The sequence below is a fragment of the Drosophila obscura genome, unplaced genomic scaffold, assembly GCF_018151105.1.
Source record: "Drosophila obscura isolate BZ-5 IFL unplaced genomic scaffold, ASM1815110v1 contig_187, whole genome shotgun sequence".
Classification (NCBI taxonomy): domain Eukaryota; kingdom Metazoa; phylum Arthropoda; class Insecta; order Diptera; family Drosophilidae; genus Drosophila; species Drosophila obscura.
The window spans coordinates 547,324-571,457 of NW_024542775.1; the positions used below are offsets into that span (position 1 = coordinate 547,324).

General features: G+C 40.8%; 1 protein-coding gene across 8 annotated transcripts in view; it reads left to right on the top strand.

The window, feature by feature from the left end:
• LOC111070847 (protein unc-13 homolog B) overlaps nucleotides 1-24,025 on the top strand; it is a 31,363-nt gene extending 7,338 nt beyond the window's left edge. The window contains exons 2-23 of one of the 8 annotated variants that reach the window (XM_022361818.2): nucleotides 46-6,779; nucleotides 7,209-7,340; nucleotides 7,692-7,700; nucleotides 10,019-10,093; nucleotides 10,216-10,435; nucleotides 10,499-10,619; nucleotides 10,963-11,069; nucleotides 15,924-16,065; nucleotides 18,248-18,572; nucleotides 18,668-18,940; nucleotides 19,025-19,183; nucleotides 19,247-19,372; nucleotides 19,447-19,614; nucleotides 19,717-19,998; nucleotides 20,550-20,771; nucleotides 20,925-21,091; nucleotides 21,185-21,479; nucleotides 21,541-21,898; nucleotides 22,693-22,791; nucleotides 22,860-23,022; nucleotides 23,079-23,205; nucleotides 23,289-24,025. In XM_022361818.2, coding sequence (XP_022217510.2) covers nucleotides 60-6,779; nucleotides 7,209-7,340; nucleotides 7,692-7,700; nucleotides 10,019-10,093; nucleotides 10,216-10,435; nucleotides 10,499-10,619; nucleotides 10,963-11,069; nucleotides 15,924-16,065; nucleotides 18,248-18,572; nucleotides 18,668-18,940; nucleotides 19,025-19,183; nucleotides 19,247-19,372; nucleotides 19,447-19,614; nucleotides 19,717-19,998; nucleotides 20,550-20,771; nucleotides 20,925-21,091; nucleotides 21,185-21,479; nucleotides 21,541-21,898; nucleotides 22,693-22,791; nucleotides 22,860-23,022; nucleotides 23,079-23,205; nucleotides 23,289-23,450 — 10,452 coding nt within the window. In that variant the 5' untranslated portion in view covers nucleotides 46-59 and the 3' untranslated portion in view covers nucleotides 23,451-24,025. Of the gene's footprint in view, nucleotides 1-45; nucleotides 6,780-7,208; nucleotides 7,341-7,691; nucleotides 7,701-10,018; nucleotides 10,094-10,215; nucleotides 10,436-10,498; nucleotides 10,620-10,962; nucleotides 11,070-11,167; nucleotides 11,353-12,106; nucleotides 12,214-15,923; nucleotides 16,066-18,247; nucleotides 18,573-18,667; nucleotides 18,941-19,024; nucleotides 19,184-19,246; nucleotides 19,373-19,446; nucleotides 19,615-19,716; nucleotides 19,999-20,549; nucleotides 20,772-20,924; nucleotides 21,092-21,184; nucleotides 21,480-21,540; nucleotides 21,899-22,692; nucleotides 22,792-22,859; nucleotides 23,023-23,078; nucleotides 23,206-23,288 lie in introns of those variants that run through there. The other 7 variants (XM_022361819.2, XM_022361822.2, XM_022361821.2 and 4 more) reach the window with 7 other exon arrangements.
• The last annotated feature ends 109 nt before the right edge of the window (nucleotides 24,026-24,134 follow it).

Below are 24,134 nucleotides of genomic sequence, written 5' to 3' on the forward strand. Positions count from 1 at the left end.
AAAATATATCCTAGATCGAAGACTTTTAAAGCTATAATAATTTAGGTGGAGTTTGCATTATGTCTTTGAATCCAACACAATCAAAGTCGCCAACGTCGAATATTAAATTTGCATCTCGGACCAATACGATGAATGCACCGCAACCGTTGGCGCCATTGGCTGAAAATTATGCTGGGGTCCCGGACCAATTTAGTCACTACCAACATCAAGTGCAGCATTCGATATCTGAGATCGCCATCGAAAAGCTACAGCACACTGCAGCGGAAAATGCTCTAAAGAGCCAGTTCCAGATAAAACAGCAGCTGAGGGAACAGAATCAGCTATCTACGAAATATGCAATGCCGCACCTGACACAATCCCTACCACAATCGCAATCGCAATCACGAGCTCAGGCCCAGACCCAGCCCCAGTCCCAGTCCCAGCCCCAGTCCCACTTGCAGTCCCAATCTCAGGACCAGAGCCAGCTACTGCAAAAGGTAGATCAAATGTCAAAGTATCGTCAAAATCATCTAATCTTGGGCACCGGACCCACTCCCACATCCACTTCCGCTCAACCTCAACCTCAACCACAACCACAACCGCAACCACAATTACTGGGACAGTGCAGCAAGTCGCCGCTAAGCCTGGGGGCATCTCAATCTCACTCGCACCCCACTAATGGCAGCATGATGTCGCTTAGAAGCGAGCAGCAGCTGTGTCAGATATACAATTCGCAGCAACACTCCGATTATATTATCTCCGATTATATGGACAAAATTGCAACGCGAATTAGTTTGCTCGAAACAGAGCTGAAGTTCGCCTGGCGGGCATTGGATTTGCTTTCTACGGAGTATGGCAAAATTTGGATTCGCTTGGAGAAGCTCGAAAACATATCAGTGGAACATCAGTCGGTGGTTAGTAATTTGATGGGTCTGATCAGAGCCGCGAAGCAGCAACAACTTCAACATCAGCATCAGGAGGACATGGAAGGTGCAACCAAATTTCTCACAGATGAGCACTTGCTCTCACTGCCATTGCAAATGGACGAAAGTGCCGTCAATATTGAGATGGAAATGAGAGCGCCGCCGTCTGAGCATGAGCATGACTATGACAAAATGATCAGCTTGGACGGACTTGATCCCACAACTTTGATGGGACACCGAGACTCGGATATATTTATGAATGCTGCTTGTGCACTAGAACACAATCAAGATGAGCTTTTCCTTGACTACGACAGCGGAGTTATGGATGACCACAATCTGGATATCGAACAAATGGGAATCAATTTCGCGAAGAGCGACAGAGCCGCAAACGTTTGGCTGTCTGATATTGACATCCACCATAAAAAGCCGCGCAAGAAGCTTTATTCTGATTCGGATCTAATACTTTATGAGCAACAGCAAGCTCTGGCTAACAACGCACGTGCTGAATTGCTACAGGAATTTCTGAACGGACAACGGGTTTTGACTGAGGTTGCCTCGGCCTCAGCATCAGCAGTTCTATCCACTCCCAACAGCTTTCTCAACTTACCACAAATGGTGAGTATAGAGCGGCCCCAAAGCCAGAACCAAAGCCAAAGCCAAGGCCAAGGCCAAGGCCTGAGCCAAAGGACCCATTCATACGGCCGGAGAGTTCAGGAAGGGGAGCCCATCAGACAGACCAGCAACGTCTCCAATGAACTCGACGACCTTATCGAGGAAGTTAAGTTTTTTCGGTTGGCAGCCTCTAAAACGGGCGAAGGGGGAAACCAAGTCGTGCCCATTGAGGATACTGGAGGAACACAGATTCTGCTAGCCGCAAACAACAATGAAATGAACGAATCCTTTTATAAGACACTCAATGAGGCATATCGTGACAACGACCTGAGCACGGAGATTTCCAAGGTGGACTCATTGTTGCAGCACTCGGAGGCTCACGAGCACTCGACGTCTTCCTTGATGATGATCAATGAGGGCAAGGTGGACGACGACACAGGCATCAGTAGAGCCGCAACAAAGGAAGCGACATCTGCATCTGATTCCAGTGCCCGATCAACCACTCACATTAGCAGAGACTCAAGGAAGCATCGGAAAAAGAAGCACCATAAGAATGAAATGGAAATGATAAATAATCTAAAGTGCATTCTGGCGCAGTCCCAGTCGGCTAGGAGCATCCAGACCACCGTCTCGACCGAGTTCGACAGCAGCTGTGCAGCGAACGATAAGGGCAGGGCTGAGGCGGACACGAGTATAACTCCCGGTGCAAGTGACAATCGGCGAAAGACAAATAGCTTCGGCTGCTTCTACGAGGACAACACAACTATTTTAGACAGCATAACGGAGACGCTGATAGGCGAAATCAATAAGATTTCTGAACTGCAGTCACTGAGTGCCGCTCAAATCGGTCAAATACGGCAGACCATTTGGGCAGAGGAGACTTTTTTCCAAAGACTTAACCACGTCGATAAGAAGTTGACCCTACTGCTACTCAACCCTGTCACCTTGGCTGAGGAGATGCGACGACTGCGCATCACGGATGCCGATAAAAAGTTTATTCTTGTAATGAAGAAGTTCAATAAAAATATTGACACACTCAAGAAACTAGTTGGCAACTCATTGGACGATGACAAAAGCAGGGACAAGGACAAGGACAAGGCCAAAGACAAGGCCAAGGACAAGGACAAGGATATGGTGGACAAAACTTCAAAGGTTATGTCAAAGTTAAGTCAAAGTCCAACGTCCTCCATTCGAGATCTCACAGCAAAACTAAATGTGGGCAATGTTAGTGCACAGCTGCTCCGAAACAATTCTGATCTGGACGAACAACTGAAGCTACTGGAGACACAAGAGATTGAAATAAACCGCAAGAAAAAAATAGATCAAATAGTGCAGAGCCATGGAGCGGGAGTGGACAAGGCCCATGCCCATGCCAATGTCCACATGGATAAGACTTTTCAGCATAACAGGAACAGGAACAGCAACAGCAACAGCAACTGGGATCTAAGTGTTGCTCATGGAACAAATGATAATTTGTGCAATTCCTCGAGGAATATTTACAATCAGGATGAGTACATCCAGTCCTTAAAGAAAAGCCTGGAACGTCACAATAGTATGCTGTTCCTACTTCATCTGCAAAACCCGGACAAACATAAGGTCACGGCTGAGTTTACCGATATATTAATGATGGATCAAGGTCGATCTAGTCCCAGTCCCCCACCGCCAGCGCCGAATGACAATCTAGGTATGGATGCGTCGGTGGCAGAGAATACTTTCCGCGGAGAAATCGAAGCCCATCAGCAGAAACAGGCCAAGTCCGATTCAGGGCTATCTTCGATGAGCGGCTGGTCGCCGAACTCCCCGGTAACCGTTGGCATCCAGAACTGTAGTCTGTTTGCTAACAGAAGTAACGAAAGGAGCACGGAAACTTTCCAGCTGGCATACCCTGTACAGGGTACCTCAGGTACAGATTCCAATTTCAATAGCTCTGATGCTGACAATCAAAGCCCAAAGCAATGTGATTATAAATTTTCCGAAGAGAACCTTAACTACATTCACGAGCTTTCAAAAAATATCCCGATTTGCTCTGCATATGAAAACCAATCCATATTCAATGTCAATGACGCTGCTAAGCAAATCGGTCAATTTTCCACCGTTGATGAAATGCTAGAGTGGGACCAAAAAAATCAACAGCATCAACGGGATCCACGGGATCCACGGGATCAACGGGATCAGAAGGATGTTACAACGCAACAATTACATAATAAAGACCGTATGCCGGACCTGCTAACTAACCAAACTCCGAGTACTACGCCCAAGCCATCCCTCAGGAATAATCCAAGAACGGATTCCGGAATAAGCAGTTGTCTCAATGTAAACGAATCAAAGTATAGCTTCGAAAAATCTGGTGCAGACCGCGTGGAAGTCCCAGAACAATGCCGCAAGCCACATTTGACGGATAGACTGGTGTATTATCCATCCTCGAGCAGCATCACCGACTACAACAGCAGCAACAATTTGGACTACTTGGGGCATAAGCAGCAAAGCCAATCACAATATATGATTCTGGATAGAGCAACCAATTCCAATTTTCCCCTTCCCATGCTCCAATCGTCAACAGCTGCAGTGGCAGTGGCAGTTCCTGCTCCAGTTCCAGTTCCTGTTCATGTTCCAGCAGTTGATTATACAGTCAGTCAGCGAGCTTCGGCCCAGATTCACCTCAACGGTGCGAAACGGTTCGAGTCTGGGGAAATGTCGTCAGTCCCAGTCCCAGTCCCCGTCCCCGTCCCCGACGCTTTCCCAGTCACAGTCACAGTCCCACCGGTCACCACAAAGTCACCAAAGGTATGGAACAAATTGAGCACATTGTTGCCAGAAAATCTAAAGCTAAAGCGCTCAGCTAAGTACAATCGATCACAGTCCTTACCCGGTGATGTGCAAAGTCAAGGCAATCAAAGACAAGCCCGTGGCCAGGCAGGCTCGTATCCGTTTATTTCGTATAAGCGCTCCAATGGAAACGGAAGTCACGGACAGCTATCCAAACGTTTACAGAAGCTACCGATGCGTCTCATACAAAAAGCTACGGCTCCGCACTCTGTACGACGTCTGTCAGACTCCGACTCAGCTGGAGGTGCAGCTGACGCTAGTACTGGTACTGGCACTGGCACTGGTACTGGTACTGGTACTGGAGCACCGAAGAAACGATCATTTACATCTAAGATGAACAATTTAATGCAGAAAGCAAAGACTTACAAACGGAACAGCAGTGTCCTGCGCCGCGGCTCAAATATGTCCGATACCGAACTAGATCTGCCAGGCTTTACTTCATCGGATAACGAGGATTGTTCTTTATATGAGTGCCAAGTGACAAATCAACAATCAACAGATATGTTTGGGGGCATCGGGGGGGCTAAAGGGAGAACAAATCAAACAGAATGCCACAAAGATGATTATGACGATATCAATGATGATTTTTACGTGCCACTGCCATCCCAACACTCCGTCGTCTGTGATGGAGGCCTCGCAACTGAAATGGATAGTCCCTGTCCCAATCTGTTCGCTGTCGTTGGGGACCTCAAAAAGTTACAGCTTACCCCAACGGAGGCTGTCCCATGCACGTCGTCTGAGCTTTTGGAACGTGACAAAGTGCGTAATAGTGCTGACATATTTATAAAGATGCCAGAGATTCTCTTGGAAGCCAGTGAGATGGCAATAGGCACTTCAGCAGACGCCTATTACGCTGCTCAGCCACAGGCGAGCCTTCAGAAAGTAAGCTCAGTCTATATTGATGATGAGAACTACGACGTTTCTCCTCCCTTTATCGGAGTGTCTGATGGCACTGAATCCAATGTCCCAGTCCCGCAAGCCCAACTGGCAATAGCAACAGTCGCAGCCTCTACAGCAGGCACTCCAACCAAAACCACTGCGACTATGGCCACTAACAGCCGAGGTGGGGGTGTCTGGGTTGCACAGCAATCCTTGGACATTCCAAGCAATCTGGGATATGGGTCACGGGACGATGACGACTGTCGTAGTCAGCATTCCGGTCGCACGCTCTCGTCTTCTCGTCGCCAAAGCACCGAAGATAGCATCGACACAGACGATGAATACTTTTGCTATGAGCTTCGCCAGCTCGAGGAACTGGAGCATCAACGAGCAGCGCATGCTGACAACGTAACCAGCGACCAAAGTGCGGACAATCAAGTGTTGTTCTCGCAGATTGGACAGCTGCTGCATAGCGAAGCACCCGGGGAAAACTTTGCCTTTGCTGAAGAAGCGGAGGACGCCCATGTTTATTCGCCGGATGAAAGTGCAAAGCTGCAGATGTCCAAGGTATTGGATGAGCTCAGGTACGCGGTCAGACTAGAGCCAGAAATCCACTACGGCAGAAGCTTGTATGGCAGTACTGCAGGGGACGACGACGCAGGGGAAGCATTAACAAAGGCATTAACAAAACCAGCACGGGACAGGTTCGAAATTGTCTGTGACATGCATAGCGCTTGGCAGGATGTCAACGGCGATTTTCAGCAGGCAACATCTGATATGGAATCTCATGGGGATACCGAGGTGGCTGCTCGGGCAGGGGCAGGGGAAGGGGAAGGGCAAGTGGTAAGTGGGCTTCAAGACAAAGACAACAACAAAAAACAGCAGTCGAAGCGACTGAAGAAGCGGAAACGTATCCAAAAAACGAATAAACACATAGTTGCAGCTGATAATATTGCCAGTTCCAGTTCTTCCTGTGCTTCAGAGAATGAAAATGAGTACGAGCAGAGCCCACGTTTTATCAGTGACGCAGCATCGGTATCCGAGCAGAACAAAGATGTCTCGATAGAAATATTTGAAGGATCATCGGCCTCTAGCGCGACATCCGGACCCGATACGCCAGCGGAGATGAGCGATGATACGGAAAGGGATTTGAGCCTGGCAGAAGAGAGTCCGAACAGAAGCGGTGGTGGTGGTGCGGCTGGAATCGATCGCTTAACAATTGAAAACCAACAATCGGGGGACATTTTTAATGCAATGCCCCCGAATGAGTACGACCCAGTGTCAGTAGCCGTGCTAGATCCATCCATTGAGCGATGCAACAAACAGACATCGTCCCCACTGAGTGCTAGGGATTCAGTTTCATCTCAGCCGTGTCCAATGAAGCTATTAAGTCAGGAATCAAGTGTCGAGGGATCCCAGGCGGTGGGCAGCAATGGCGCCACGGCGGGTCTTGGCAGCAGTAAGTGGCAGCTGCTAAAAACTCTTAAGGAGCGTAAGATCGAGGAGAAAAACAATCAGGACAAAATTAAAGAGGAAGAAATGACCAAAGACAGGGAGAAGGTAATGCCAATCGTAATATATGTTCGTATGTATGTACAAATCGTTATGTACATCGCTACAAATACAAATAATGCTCTCGATTTTCCATATTTAATATACGGCAACTGATCATTCACCCTCAATCGAAATATTTGTAGTACATACCCTCATACATATGTATTTTTATTTTACTTAGGTTTCGTCTTAACTTACTTAACCTACTTAAATGTTGAATTATTAATTAACGTTAAACTGATACAATAACGATGGATCGGCCGGTGGGTGCGAAATAGGCTACGCCTTTCAATGCTAACCAACTGTTACATTTTTTTGACTTTGTTTTGTATATTTTTATTTTTTGATATCTATGCTATGTAAGAAAAATGTACATATGTATGTACATACATATATGTATATAATAATAATAATATGGAAACAAATCTTTCACAGAATGGTGGTGGAACAGGAGATGTTGGGATACGTACGAATGGACATCCCGGCGATAACCCCTTCTATAGCAATATCGACAGTATGCCGGATATACGGCCCCGTCGAAAGTCTATTCCCCTTGTTTCTGAATTGGTGAGTACCTTAACGCTTTTCGCACTGCCACAAGCGGACATAATCACACAGCTGCTACATACGTATTACGTACATGTGTATGTACAATGTACAATGTAAACTGTACATACATACATATGTGAAAATGTACGACAATGTACATATGTACGTGTGCATAGATAGTGTGTAGATATGTCGATTTGTTTGTAGGGTTCTTTGGACCCCATCCCATCCCACCCCATCCCATCCCATACCTGTCTGCCGATGAAACTACTGATTCACATTAAATACTTATCGTTAATGCCACTTTTTACATACTGTTACTTAAAAATAAATATTGTTTTCTTTCGACGATGATTTATTGGACTGCAGGTGCTCAAGGTATAGAACTACAGACTTTTGTTCCAAACTACATTTTAACAAGTTCCCACTAGCAGTTATTCAATTTAAAAGTATTTTCATCTATCACATACAAATTAAATAATCACTAAGTGCAGTATTTTTGTTGTTGTTTCTTTAATGTAGTTGTACTGTGCACAGTAGATCACGAGCTTCTCTTAAGACTCCACCAAACACTAAACTACCAGCCCCAGCCAGACTTAAAAACAGCAGATACACACAAGCATACTTATGTACACATGGATGTACATACATACATACATACATACATACATACATACGAGTATGTACGAGTATGTACCTTTTCATAGACATTTAGAAACTGCTGAAAGTTTACAGGGAAGGTTTTAGCATCAAGTTTAAGTGCTGTCATTAGCTATCGAACCCACCAGCTCCCCCACCCCAGCTCCCACCAGCTGTGTGTCCCGGGCAGCAAAGAAAAATAGAAGAGAACCAAAATTGAGATACTGAACTGTTACCTTAAAACTGAGATCATTTTATTTTTATAACTTTTATAATTTTGTGGAGGGGGGTTTTTATAGATTTAAAATAAAATGATCTCGATTCTATGGGAATTTCGTTGAGCAACTCAACGTGACTCGCGGGGTTTTAATTTGTGATTATATTTGAGGAGTATACAGGTACATAAATACCTACATATATCTTATCAGAAACGATCAATCTGTAGAGTACAAATACATACAGATGTATGTATGTACATATGTACCATCAACCCGTAACCCGAGGGATTGTATTATTAAGATTACAAAAATCTCCAACAAGCGTTTCCGCTCGCTAAACAGTGCTTACATTCAAATTTACGAAGCATTTAAAGAGCACTTTTGCTCAATACAAGGATCCACTCCATTCAATCACATTCATTCACGAGTTTTCGGTGCGGCCTTTTGGTTCCGTTCCTGTCAAGATAAATCATAGCGCATTCAACTGTTCTTGCCGGACAAACACTAACATTCGAATATTTATATTCTGCTCATTCACAATACAAATGGATTTGACGAACATAATATGTAGTGCATTGCCGAACCAGAGTGTAATTATAAAGCCCTATCCATTGCATGTTTCCAGAGTCCATATGCTGTATAAGGAAGGGCAATGCAGTTTTATTTCCAATTTAATTTGCCAATTTGCCAACGCTGCAATGAAAACGTTGCAGCATTGACAGATGTACAAGTACTCAAATCATACGGCATCAGTCCGGTTCCATCATTACAACACGAATTCTTTGCAAATTCTTAAGGCGGTTTACTGTGAGTCAATGAACACATTTAAACTGTTCCCCTTTCAGTTATATGTATGATTTCGTTAATAAAAAACCAGATGCCCCACACTGACGAAAGCTTCTGTCGATCAAACAAATGTGTAAAACAAATGCACTACAGATGGAAAGAGGTGAGGGTGAGGGTGAGGTCTTCCATTTCACCCAGCTGAAATATTGAAGGTATCCGCTGAAATCCGTTGTGTCCCAATCCAAATAAATTCAATAAAAGGCTGCATTGCTCATTTTATTATACTTAATTGCATCTGGAAGCTGGAAATTGCGATTCTGGGTGTTAGGTATATTTGGAGTCAAGTCTTCTGCTGTATCTGCGAAACTTACAGCAACGTTCGAAATAATTGATTTCTGGTTCTTCTGATCAACTGTTATCAGCAACAGCAGACGCACACAGTAAAGGAGACATGTACGGGTGTTCTATTGAATTTGCATAAATATAACCCGAACACGGTTGGTAAAACACGCACATAAACATAAAATACGCACATGCAACAAACACATAAGCCTGCATTTAGATAGATATCTAGAATCCAGAAAACTAAACTAATAAGATAAAACAAACCAGTCTTGAAATATAATTTCGAATCGATATACATAGTTAGTTATTCTGATAGACACGAGTATAATCATTCATAGATTCATAGATAACTAATTAATTAATAGTAACCATCATCATGCCGTAATCGTACAACAGTTTTGTGCACCCTAATTACATAATAACTTAAATGAGAATTTTCATTGAATTTTGCTTGAATTTGAATTTGAATTTGAATTTGCTTCGCATTCTACTTGGATCTTATAATTAAATACACACACATTCACTTATACTTACCCAAGTATGTGCAGTAGATATCGGCTGAAGTAGCATAGATACCTTCGTTTTGAATGCCTTAATACGCAAAACTTCTGAACAACTTTCAGCTTTGTGCTAATACCAATCAAAAAATAGAACACTGTTTACTCATACAGTCCTCCTAACCTAATTTATCTGTATGCCCGACTACAGACTATGGCCGCCACAAAACGAAATGCCGGACTCACATCAGCCGTGCCCCGCGCAACGCTTAATGATGAAGAGCTGGTAGGTGGACATACTGGACATGCTGCGATGTTATTTTCTTGCCAAATGTTTTGGCATAACAAAATGCAGAGCGAGAGAACAATTGTCACCATTTTAATCGGAGCTTTTTAATTCCGAAACAGAAAATGCACGTGTACAAAAAGGCACTGCAGGCTCTTATTTATCCCATATCATCTACAACCCCGCACAACTTCTTGCTATGGACGGCCACGTCACCAACATATTGCTACGAGTGTGAAGGCCTACTCTGGGGAATAGCGCGCCAGGGAGTACGATGCACGGAATGCGGCGTGAAGTGCCATGAAAAATGCAAGGACCTGCTGAATGCCGATTGTCTTCAGCGTAAGTACATATTTCGAATAAAGTCTTGCGATGGGACTAAGCTAACACTAAATTTTCTCACAGGTGCTGCCGAGAAGAGTTCAAAGCACGGGGCCGAGGACAAAGCCAATTCCATTATTACCGCTATGAAAGAGCGCATGAAGCAACGCGAGCGAGAGAAGCCCGAAATTTTTGAGCTGATTAGGTAAGGTTATAAATACGAAATGGTTTTGACTAGTGCGGATATGTGCGGTGGGGACACGGGGCCTACTACGGGACACGGGCCCTACTACGGGACACGGGCACCCGATTGCCGAGTTTATCTCCTCTTACTACTCGTAGCTTGTTTTAGCTTCAATGGGGGCAGAACTACATTTATGTATCTCAATTCCTTATACATATGCATGTAGAATGTGTATGTATATATGGATGGAAGCAAGCGGAAACGAGATCTTTTTGTATTTGTAAGCAGAAAAAAACTATTTAAAAGAAAGAAGAAAAAAAAACGAATAAAGATAGTAAACTATACCCTGGCATTCATCCACTAGAGCCGTATTCAGCGTTGAGGAGAAGAGTCACACCGGTCATATGAAGGCTGTGAAACAGAGCGTCCTGGATGGCACAAGCAAATGGTCGGCCAAAATAGCAATCACAGGTTTGAGATAGATTCTACACAAACTAAACTGATAAACTGATAAGCGTCTTCCTTTTCTGTTTCAAATTAACTTTAAATGTATGTGAATTTATTTGCAGTCGCATCTTGCATTCGAATGACACAGCTGTGCTACTATTATTGTAATGATAGCTAATAATGTACGTGTGGTTGTATTTAACTGTGTTTTCTTTTATGTATGTTTGTGCAAAATGTGTAACTGCATGTGCGCAATATAAATATACACATTTGCACAGGTCATTAATACATATGTATGTCAATATATGTGAATACATACATATACATATGTATATTATACAATGTGTATATAATTACATACGTAGTACATATTGATGTTATGTGGCTAAACATATGTATATACACATGTGTATACACATGTATGTGCATCCTCAATATATGTATTTCTGACTGTGCATCTGAAAACTATTGTTTTCTTTTCTGCCTGTTGTAAGACACACGACGCGTCGTGTACGTGCATCCGTATGTAAAGAGTATGTAAGGAGTAAGTAAGGAGTTTGTAAAGAGTCTGCTGTGTTCACAGTAATGTATAGTATATACATATATGTATATATAGTAATGTATAGTAAAATACACCTGAACCTGTGGATGGCTTGGCTTACTCTTCAAAAACAGATACTCAGCTGCTGTGCCTGTGCTTGTCACACTAAAACATCGACATAGTCCTAGAGGACTATTGGGAACAGAACAGAACAGAACAGAACAGAACAGAGAGAGCACCGCAAAGGAAGAATACAGATTTCAATTAGATCGACTTTGGTGTTTGTTGGGTTAGGTTAAGGTTAAGAGTCTGAATAAGGAAGCGCGTTACATATGTATGTACAGACATACGTACGTATGAAGGTGCAGTCCAAGGTATCGTAAGGCCTCATTACTTGTGAGTTGACCCGCCCAGCCATTGCCAATGAAAAAAACTCCCTTAACGTGTTGATATTTTTAACGCTTTTAAATAGAGTCTTCAAATTAACGAATCACATATACGTAATCGATTTTAATTTAAGGATGACATTCGGTGTGGATCCAGATACACACATAGATTCATTAGAACAGGCTGAGCACGCAACTGTTGAGGGAACATCTAAATGGTCATGCAAACTAACAATTACAGGTACACTTTTAAAGCCACTTCGCTTTTAAACAACAACTTATGGTTTTCATTTAGTAGTAAATGCATTTTTTGTTCGGATCGCCACTTGACCCACTGGACCATTTGTTCATACTCCATTGATAATTATAACAAACCCAAACAAGGAAAATGCTTCGGCACTGAATAAGAATAATTTATTGTAGTTGTTGTAGTTGTCTTTAATCAACTTTGCTGAGGTATTTCGTTTTTTGTTTTACATCGTTCCCTCTATAGCAGCCTGATGAAAGTTGAATTTAGATTTCAGCGCAGACCAAATTGAAGTTTTTATTTTGTACTTCATAATGCATACTCCATTTAACAACGAGAAATACATACTCGTATGTGACTGCATTCTTAAAATATTCGAAAAGTTTTTGCTCCGCTCCGATATTGTTTTGTATCAGATATTAAAAAAAAAGGATTTTATTTTTTCCCCTATATTAAGCGTTTTTTAACGATCCTATAACGTCCGTTTGAATAAAATATTATTATTTAAATGTACTGTACATATGTATTTGTACGTGAACTTGTGAAAGTATCATAAATATGGCCCATCACCCATAGCCATAGCAGTACCTTGCGAAGGGCGAGCCGCTTTCACGAAGTCGAATACTGATATTTGTTGAGCCACTCACTCACACTTATGCAAATGCATACACACATGCATAGCATACATTCATTTTATCATTTCATCATTTCATCATTTCACTTACACAATAATGTATATACAATATGTAAATATTTAAATAAATCTCTTGCACTATCTATCGCCTATATATCGTTTGCCGCCGATTAATGATTAACGATCGATGGCTCTCCACATACTACTCCTTTCTAGATGGTTGCTATGTATCCCTTTCAGATGTTTCTTCTTCTTCATTGGGGTACCAGTGCTCATGAGTAATTTATTTGCTATGAAGCTCTGGCTCATGCATGGATCGTATTTGTTGCATCCTAATAAAGCCGTCCTCTCTATGACAACAATATTAACAAGTCTTAATAGCTGTAGACTCAGTCGTTCAAATACATTTTATGTGTGTTCCCCTTGGATCAAGTTTTGTTCGAAGTTCGTTTGGACCAAAGAGCAAAAAATATGCCGAATTGCAAAAAAAGACCCATGGACAATTTCTTGTTTTAAACTGCGATGAGCTCATAACCAACTCAATAAGCCGATAGATAATGTGAATATTATGAGATTACAATTCAATATAAAGAAATACAAAAGTAATCCCTCTCGAAGGTACAGATATATCAGGTCTGAAGCTTCAATACTAAGACTACTTTTAATCGAACAACACTTGAACATAGCTATCTATGTCCACAGTTGGTAATAGTAAATAGTAAATATCTAACAGCAATCCCAAACAAAAGACGAACCCGAACAAACAGTAGATCTACCGCAAAATAGCATACTCGTATTTCTACTTCCACCCACACTTGAGAGTACCGCACCAAATCTGAGGGCCCAGCACGCGCATGTTTTTATTATTCTTCCAAGTACTTCCGTTTAAAAATTTAATTGATTTAACAAGCGGTTAAAGGCCTGCTATAAGCACGGCTATGATTTTATAGTTTGAAGTTAATTTGTATGCCTTTTTTGCACGAATAGCTTTCTAGACTAAATATGGGGGGGCGGTCTGGTTTATACATTAAAAATGAAAATGTTCCGATAGAGAAGCGCAAATCTGATTAAGGTATTGCATGAAAGTTGTCTTTGGCGGGGAGTAGTTCAGTTCGTACTTATATGTCATACGAGTATGTCACATATCTTGCAGTTTGATTAACCCTGAATCTCCTATTGTAAACCAACATCCTGCTCACTAATCTGTTTTCTACAGGGCTCCAAAAATCATGGCTTGAAGATGGTAACACAAACCTTTGAAATTTGTTGTAGTATAAATGGTACAGGAAAAGAGACCAACAAAAGAGCATATATAAATAAGTATGCCCCCTAACACATTTAAGAAGAACGTTTAGCGCCGTAGGTCAAAGCTTTATGCAGCATAGCGGTTCGACCGTTCTGTTGAAAGCCCTGTGACATAGTGATCCGATTGGGTCTTATTTGGCTGAGTGCATTCACATTTTTGCCACTCCCCACCATATCAGTGACCCCTAAGTCCAGAATCATAAAGATCGTAGGAAGTAGGTAGGTGCAGACTCCCATACGATCAATTTCGCAGTGTGGCTATAATATATCTATGTACCATGTATGCTTTATACATACATATGTGCATAGAGACTAGAAACAATGCTTTACATTAAGATTTTCATTGAGATCCTGCCTATGCCTACGAATTGGGTACAAATGTAAATTTTACAATCGGGAGCTATTTGATGTGGAGATTATCTTTGTTCTTGCCCAGTTTAACTAGCAAATACGAGTATATCCGATTAGCAAAAGATAACATCTTTTTGGCGCTCTTCCACTCTACTTATCATACGAATATGCACTGTCTTAGCTTTCCCCAAAGACCATACAATATTGGATCGTATAGTCTTTGCTCTTGCGGAATAATTCTTCATTTACAAGTTTTCACTTTCAAGCAAAACGATAAACGGACGCTGACTTTTCATGCGAGTTTTCAGTGTTCGTGAAAGGGCGGATCAGGGACTGCGGTCGTAGTTTTTTAAGTTTTAAGTAATATTAATTATCCTGCCTGATCCTTGCACTATAACAAACCAATCGTACGAGTATGTATGTACAGTGTACATATGTAATTATGCAAATATGTACATACATATGTACATGCTTAATATGGAAAACAAATTAAGAACCAATTAGCTCACTCTCACTTGGTCTATCCGTTTGTTGGCATATTTGTGTGTATAGTAGGTATGTATGTGCATATGTACATATGCACACACACACACACGCTGTACATATGTAGTTGATGACAAACACTTTCTATTCTACATATACTACGAGTATGTACATCGTTTTGGACTTTATATTTACTTTGCATATATGTATGTATGTATGTATGTATGTATGTATAGTACTAATGTACAGAACTAAATGTAAATGTTTTATTGTGATCAGTATATTCCACAAACACTATACTATACCGTTGTCACTTGCATCTCACTGACTAGTAACCCTGTGTACATATTTGTATATACTTATATTAACTGATGGAACCTAATGTAGGTACATGCACATATGTACATATACAAATACAGTGGGGTCAGCAGCACGGCATTCTTACTGCTGATCTGATCTGATCTGATTTTATTAAATCGTATATGTATTTAAAAACTTCCGTTTTTTTCTCTTCTTCTTTCTCCCTTGAAAATCAATACTGAACACTGAAAAAAAAACATTGGAAATCAATTTTCAAATGCACATAATGCACATAAATCTCAAAACGATTTTCTTCGTTTCAAACCCCAACAAATTATTACAAATTATTGAAAACCCAAATTACTACCTCAATATCATCGAAATTTCGCAATCAACCAAAATACAAAAAAAAAAACAAAAATCTAAATTACAATCAACCCATCAACACATGTACTAACCAAAACAAAAAAAATGTATTCTACATATTACCTGGAACATTCTAATGTCAAATCAAATCGGTCCAAAATCGGATTAACAAACACCCGAAATTGTGGGAAATTTGTGGAATGTGGTGTTGGAAACGAACGAATTGCCATATATGTATATACTTATTTGACCTGATATGATGCAGTGATTTGTGCTCAAGGCCTGATAGCGAAGGATAAAAGCGGTACCAGTGATCCATATGTGACGGTGCAGGTTAGCAAGGTGAAAAAACGAACGCGAACAATGCCGCAGGAACTTAACCCTGTGTGGAACGAGAAGTTTCACTTGTGAGTACTTGTCCCCAAGATTCCTTTATCTTTATCCAATAAGTATACGTTACAATGCGCGCCACATGGTTCAATAAGTCCCCTGCGTGAAACAGAAAGGTTTTGCAGTGCTCCTGCTCCCAAAAAAAATAAACATCTTCAGACGCAGCAGTTGGGGAATTTTTTTGTAATTTTATCAACTGTTAATGCTAGTTGGAAACTCAATCATGAAAATATAGTACATATAAGCAGTATAGATAACAAACAAATGGAACTTAAGTTCTTTCATTTATCCGTTGTTGAATAAGCAATGAACTTTCGACCTTGCCGCGTTGTCCTAAGAGACACCAAAAGAGGTACGCAGCGTACCTTTTGTGCGCCGAAATGATCTTGTTGGCTTGTAGTCTTTGTAGTCTTTGTAGTCTCTTCTACATATCTGAGGCACTTTTAATTTTCGATGATTTTGTGCATATGGATGTATGTATTTTGTGAGTGTTTTCTCTAATTTTGTTTATTTTCCTTGGCAAGAGCCACTTTTTAGCCATAACTTATAGAAGGTTGTACCTTCTAATTAATTTGAAATCTAGTTGGGGGGACTTACCGGGGACTTATTGAACCATGTGCTATTTCTCATAAATCAAGTTAACAATAATCGCACACTACGGCTTGCTTGACTTTACGCTCCTTCTATATACCTATTACCTATATATGTATCTATACTTCAGTTTTCAGTTAGTCTATCTAGACCCACTAAATTCGATATTATATAAATACAATTCTATGTATCTATGTTTGGTACCACTGCTTATGGCATAATCCTAAATAGCTGATGCTGATTTTCAATAATTTCGAGAGGATTGTAATATATATAAGTCCGGTTTCTCGACTTCGGGCTAACACTAATCGGAACGTTAAGGTATCCGATAGCGAACAATTTCGGCTCATGCGAGGGTTGACTTCCAACCGGCTTTCGGCTGATCTCAGCAGCACTGGTCAAGCAGAAGTTCCCTTTCTTTTTGGCCAAATATAATTAAAAATGAATAAGATAAGAGTTCTGTAAACTTGCAGAGAGAACCCGAGTTTGAAGATGAAGTCAAATTTAATAGTGAAAGGATTTTTAAGGAAAGAGCGGACTATGTTGCGATCTCTTTTCCGCTTCTCGGCAGCAAATTCGATTCCTCGCTTCCGTTTTCTCTTTCCATGTGACTGCATCCCTCTTCTTATTCTCTAATATGTTTCTGTTTGCTCTCTACGAGATCGACTAGGACATTTGTGCGCCTAAAAGCGCCCTTTTATTCTTTTTCGTTCCGATTGTTAGCTGGCCAACTAACCGGTACCGTAACCGGAAGCCGAGAAACCGGCCCTTAATATACGTATGCTCGTATCGATCCGATTTACTTCAAAATAGGTACACACACCTGTTTGAAAATGAAGGAAGAATCAGATCTATAGTTCGAGGATTCGTATGAAAACACTCTTCACCTTTTCGCAGACATTCCATTTCTGTTTTGGCTGCAGCTGCAGCTACATCAGCTGGGAACAAAGTGTCTGGCTAATGTGTCCGCATACGATTTCTATATGTAAAAATATACTTATTTACTGGACTGTACTGTACTGTACTGTACTGTACTGTACTGTACTGTACTGTACTGTACTGTCTACTGTCACTGTCACTGTAGAATGGTTATCTCTTTCTCTATCACTATTTCTCTTTCGGATGAATCTTTTAATTTGGTCTTTCTATTATCCGCGAAATGGTTTCATCCCTTTCCTTTTGATAAGCTATGTATGTATGCACCTAAAAGAAATGCAATGCACCGAGCTGAGACACTAAATACGCATGTACGCCGTAAATAAAACCAATTTTGCCCTACTCAGTAAATAGATCCATTAAATAATGTATGTAAATGGTAAATGACAAATAAGTCAAAATAATAATAACAATATAAGTAATATAATAGTCAATAATAGTGATCTGAACCAAGTCCATGTCCATGAACCGGATGGATTTTTGTTAGGTTTAGAAATTGGTTTTAGTGTTTCAGCTCAATAATACTAATACTCGTACTTTAATATCAACTGCAATGTACAGAGTACAGAGTACACGTACATGTGCATGTCTTACTGCGTTCGATCGTAGAATAATGTTATTGATTGTTATTATGCTGATGATGTAAAAATTGTTGATTGGATGGATATGCAGCGAGTGCCATAACTCCTCTGACCGCATTAAAGTTCGCGTCTGGGATGAAGACAATGACCTTAAATCGAAACTTCGTCAAAAGTTGACTCGAGAATCGGACGATTTTTTGGGACAAACTATTATTGAAGTTCGTACGCTCTCCGGGGAAATGGATGTTTGGTATAATTTAGAGAAACGAACGGATAAATCAGCTGTTTCAGGTGCAATAAGACTTCACATATCCGTTGAAATAAAGGGCGAAGAAAAGGTTGCTCCATATCATGTCCAATACACCTGTCTGCACGAGAACCTGTTTCATTATCTTTGTGAAGAGAATACCGGAATGGTAAGTTACCTACATACATACGTACAAACATACATACATACATACATACATACATGCATACATATATTAACTTATCGTTGTGTGTACATATATAGGTTAAATTGCCCACGCAAAAGGGTGACGATGCGTGGAAACTCTATTTTGACGAGATCCCCGAAGAAATTGTCGACGAGTTTTCAATGCGCTACGGGATCGAAAATATCTATCAAGGAATGACTCATTTCCATTGCCTTTCTGCCAAGTATCTATGCCCTGGGGTACCCGCCGTGATGAGCACTCTTTTGGCCAACATCAACGCGTACTACGCTCATACCACAGCTTCCTCTGCTGTGTCAGCTAGTGATCGGTTTGCAGCTAGCAATTTTGGGGTACTTACATACATGCGTATATACTTGTTAGTAGTACATATCGAAGCCAGACTATATTCGTTTCGTTCGTTTCGCTCATTTCAGAAAGAGAAATTCGTCAAATTGCTGGACCAACTACATAATTCTCTCAGAATTGACCTGTCGATGTATAGAAATAACTTTCCTGCCTCGAGTCCTGAAAAGTTAATGGACCTTAAGTCTACTGTCGATCTGCTGACCAGCATAACATTTTTCCGCATGAAGGTAGGTTTTTCAATTCTAGTTCGATATCAAACTACGAATGCAAAGCAATTACCCTTACCCCAGGTCCAAGAGTTATCCAGCCCACCGAGAGCGAGCACTGTGGTCAAAGATTGCGTGAAGGCTTGTCTAAGATCCACTTATCAATTCCTGTTTGAAAACTGCTACGAGCTATACAACAGAGAGTTCCAGGTAAGTTCCACTCGACTTACAACATCTAGCATGTGGCTGTGGCTTTCCGCACCTATTCACTTTGTTCCTTCTAGGTTGATCCAAACGAAGCCAAGCGTGCACCAGACGACCATGAGCCCAAACTGGATAGCGTGGACTTCTGGCACAAGCTAATTGCGCTTATTGTATCGGTCATCGATGAGGACAAAAACAGCTATGGCACTGTGCTAAATCAGTTCCCCCAAGAACTTAATATTGGACAGGTAAGATGACAAACCACATATACGGGGGGGTGCCACAGTTTTCCAGCTTCCAGCTTCCAGCATCCAAGCCAAACGAGACTGTCTATAATGAACAATTTTCAGCTGTCTGCATCATCAATGTGGCATCTATTCGCTGTGGACATGAAGTACGCATTGGAGGAGCACGAGCAGCATCGTCTCTGCAAGTCCTCGGCGTACATGAATCTTCATTTTCGCGTTAAATGGCTGTATAGCAACTATGTTAAGGAAGTTCCGCCCTACAAAGGTGCCGTACCCGACTACCCAGCATGGTTCGAGCCGTTTGTGATGCAGTGGTTAAATGAGAACGACGATGTTTCATTGGAATACCTTCACGGAGCGTTCAATCGAGATAAAAAGGACGGGGTAAGCATACACAGGCTAACTTGGACAAGGAGCGAGCTTTCTTAAGTTTATTTTGTATGATACATTGAGCTTGTAAATTATATTACTTACGTTGTCATATGTACCAGAACTCCTTCGGAAGGCACTTACTTACTTACTTATCCCAAACTTATGAAATGTTTATATTTTTGTCCGCTTCTACCCGACCAACTGTTACCCGACTGTTAAGCATCTTTGTCCAAGCTTAGTCGCCCAGTGGGATGGGAGGCTGTAGTAAGGCATGCAAATGCATGCGAATTAAAGCGAATGTTCTAGGGAAGGACCTTAGGCATGGCAGTATACCATGGCAGAGGACATCATGCTTTTGACCCACAGAAGGCTGACACACCGACCTATACTCCGACTTTGTTCAATTGAGTCCTTAACTCATACACCTCGGCGTGCCGAGGCTTCTACAAGCTTATCCTTATCATAATATTAAATATATACATATATATGTATGTTTCTGTCAATTATTATTAATTTATTAATCGAAAACCACTCACTATTTTCATTGCGCCCCAATGGTACAGTTCACAAAGAGCAGCGAGCACGCCTTGTTTTCAAATTCGGTAGTCGACGTTTTCACGCAATTGACGCAATGTTTCGATGTTGTTAGCAAGCTCGAGTGTCCTGATCCAGAAATTTGGAAACGTTACATGAGGCGTTTTGCTAAAACAATCGTAAAAGTGCTCATAGCCTATGCAGATATTGTGAAAATTGAATTTCCAGAGCATATGAGGGATGAAAGAATCGTGAGTACTAAAAATTTACGACCTAACGAGCTTCTTGGAGTCAGGAAACTCATTAGATTGGAATTTTTAATAAATTTGCTCTTGATTCGGACTTTTTTTGCCGTTTGCTTGTCTGCCTCTCCCCCTCATTTCCATATCTTACACTATAAATAGGCTTGCATACTTATGAACAACATTCAGCAATTGAGGGTACAGTTGGAGAAAATGTTTGAGTCCATGGGTGGGGATAAGCTAGAAGAGGACGCAGCCAATATACTAAAAGAGCTGCAACAAAATCTTAACTCTGCACTGGACGATTTGGCCACACAGTTTGCCATTAGGTAAGTGATGGGATCCCTATATACATACATACATATGTACATGCACATACATACTTTATTGGGCCTACTTTTCTCCCAATGCCCCTCTCTCAGTTTGGAGCCTCGAATAACTCAGTCGGTGCGTGAGCTAGGTGATATGTTGCTGTCTATTAAAGGAGGCGGCTGTGGGAATCTGACAGCTGGTAACCAAGCTGCACAGAGGAACGCCGTCGCCGTTGAGGCCGATGAAGTTTTGAGGCCGCTTATGGACTTGCTCGATGGTTCATTGACACTCTATGCGCAGTCATGTGAAAAGACGGTACTAAAACGACTGCTGAAAGAACTCTGGAAAATCGTAATGCGAATATTGGAAAAAACTATTGTTTTGCCTCCAATGACTGATAAAACTGTAAGCAGTACTTCCCATTCCTGTTCTAATGAATCTTTTCTAAAAGATTGCTTCCAATTAGATGATGTTTAAGCATCTAACTGACAATGCAAAAAACCTTGCATCCAACGCAAAAATAGAAGATATGGGTCGTTTGTTTAAGTCCCATATGGCTGGAAAACAGGATGTGAAAAGTGCGCTTAGCGGTGTCATGGACATATCAAAGGAAGTGGAAAAAAATTTATCGCCCAAACAATGTGCCGTACTCGACGTTGCCTTAGATACAATAAAACAATATTTCCACGCCGGTGGTAATGGACTGAAAAAGACGTTTCTTGAGAAATCTTCAGAGCTTCAAAGCCTACGTTACGCACTCAGTTTGTATACGCAAATGACCGACACACTTATCAAAACCTTTATATCCAGTCAAGTTCACGAAGGTAAGTCATCGTTATTATTATTGGAATTTCAAACAATTTTGATTCTTAAAGGAAACTTTTTTCCGAGAAATAACTACTTATTACTTATTAGCTGTCAGGCTTGTCCGACCGCTTGAATTAGTTCCACAAAAATAAGTAATAGTGCGAATTCGTATAAACTTAAAACTGGGCCTATTCTCGACGATTTGATTTGCGACAAATTCAAGCCATGTGTTCGCGGCAAAGGGTTATGAACATATATATATTAACTATATATATAAAAACTCGTTTCACGATGCTTGTGACTCAACTCCTCCCAAACGGCTGGACCGATTTTCATGAAATTTTTGTCGTATATTGAGTAGGTCTGCGCATAGGTCGTAGAGTACTTGGTCTTCATGTTACCACCCATAAACCCATAAATCGCAATTTTAGTTTTTTTTTATCAAGTAGGGCTTTGATTTAGCTGTCAGAAAAAATCATGCGACATTCATGCGACATTGTAGAGCAGAAAGAACAGTCGAACGAATCGAGGAAGATAACGAAAATGAGCGTGAGAGCATATCGCACTTGCACACTTAAGAGCGACGGCTAGCGCCAAGAGCTTGTTGCCAGCGACTGCTCCGAACAGGAAGGAAATATTACATTTCCTTCGAAAGTATCAAAATCTAATTGAAACAATTTCTTTTACAAGTATATAAAAAAAATGCAGTTCTATTATGATCTTATTTTGCAACCGAATCCGTATTAATCCGTATTATATACATATATGTACATAAATATGTATATATCTGAACTGATTTATTATTGTGTAGTTGATCCTGAAAATGCAGAGGAAAGTGTCGGCGAAATTTCAGTACAAATAGACCTATTTTCCCACCCAGGCACAGGTGAACATAAGGTTAATGTGAAAGGTAAATAGCTCTATGCAAGATTCAATGTTTTTACGATTCTTACACAAATATTTGTATTTTTCGTATAGTGGTGGCTGCTAATGATCTTAAATGGCAAATACCATCTGGCATGTTCCGACCATTTGTTGAAATCAACTTGATTGGGCCGCATCTCCAGGAAAAAAAGAGGAAGTTTGCAACCAAGTCAAAGTCAAACAACTGGTCGCCCAAATACAATGAATCATTCAGCTTGTAAGCGCTTCTAAATCCGTTTAACCACCTTGTCCATCACTTTTCTATCACATTAGCGCCATTGGTAACGAGGAGCAGCTGGACTTTTTCGAGTTGCATATTTGCGTTAAGGACTATTGTTTCGCCCGTGATGATCGACTTGTCGGCGTGGCAGTTATCCCGCTCAAAGACATATCCGAAAAGGTATTCATAATTCCCCATAATATACATACAGACATGTGTATAACTAAATGATTGTATTAAATATCCTTACTATGACTTTTTAGGGATCTGTCGCCTGTTGGTTGCCTTTGCAGAGACGCATAGAAATGGACGAGACGGGTTGGACAATATTACGGATTCTATCACAGCGTAATAATGATGAGGTCGCCAAGGAATTTGTTAAACTGAAATCAGAAATACGTCAGGAACCAACAATGGGTACTTAAGAGCCCAGACTGGATAAGATTCATCTCTATAAATACACCTTATAACAATAATTTCACTAATTTACACAGTTTCATATAATTTCTTAAGACTTCATATACAGAACATAATTATACATACCTGCATAGCTACCCTAACAATCGAAAATATAACCCAACATACAGCATACGAGTATACATGCAAGAAAATACAATGCAAATATAAATATTTCTCTAAACGCTATGATATTATAAGTGACGTGACCGCTATGGAACGATCTATCGAATTCACAAAAATGACATGCAACAAATGGAAATAGTACGATCGTACAAGAACAATATTGCTTTTTATTTACTCTGCGACATAACAAATTTACTTAACATTTCAGCAGTCTGGCATTGTTTTAAACCTAAAAACTCATCCATACAATCACGTACACTTTATGTATATACATAAATGTAACAAAGAGACTCCGCAGCCCCACCCCACTCACTGTCGTTCCGCCACCCAAATCCATATGGCCAAATATGTTTATGTAAACAAGTTGTTTGTTGTTGTGGGGGTGTAGACGAAAGCAAAAGCAAAAAGTGATTGTGTGGGGGGGGGGGGGGACTAACCTATATATTATATATATTATACTATATATATATATATATATATATATATATATTTATATATTTATTAAAATGCGGGAAATCTGCTGATAT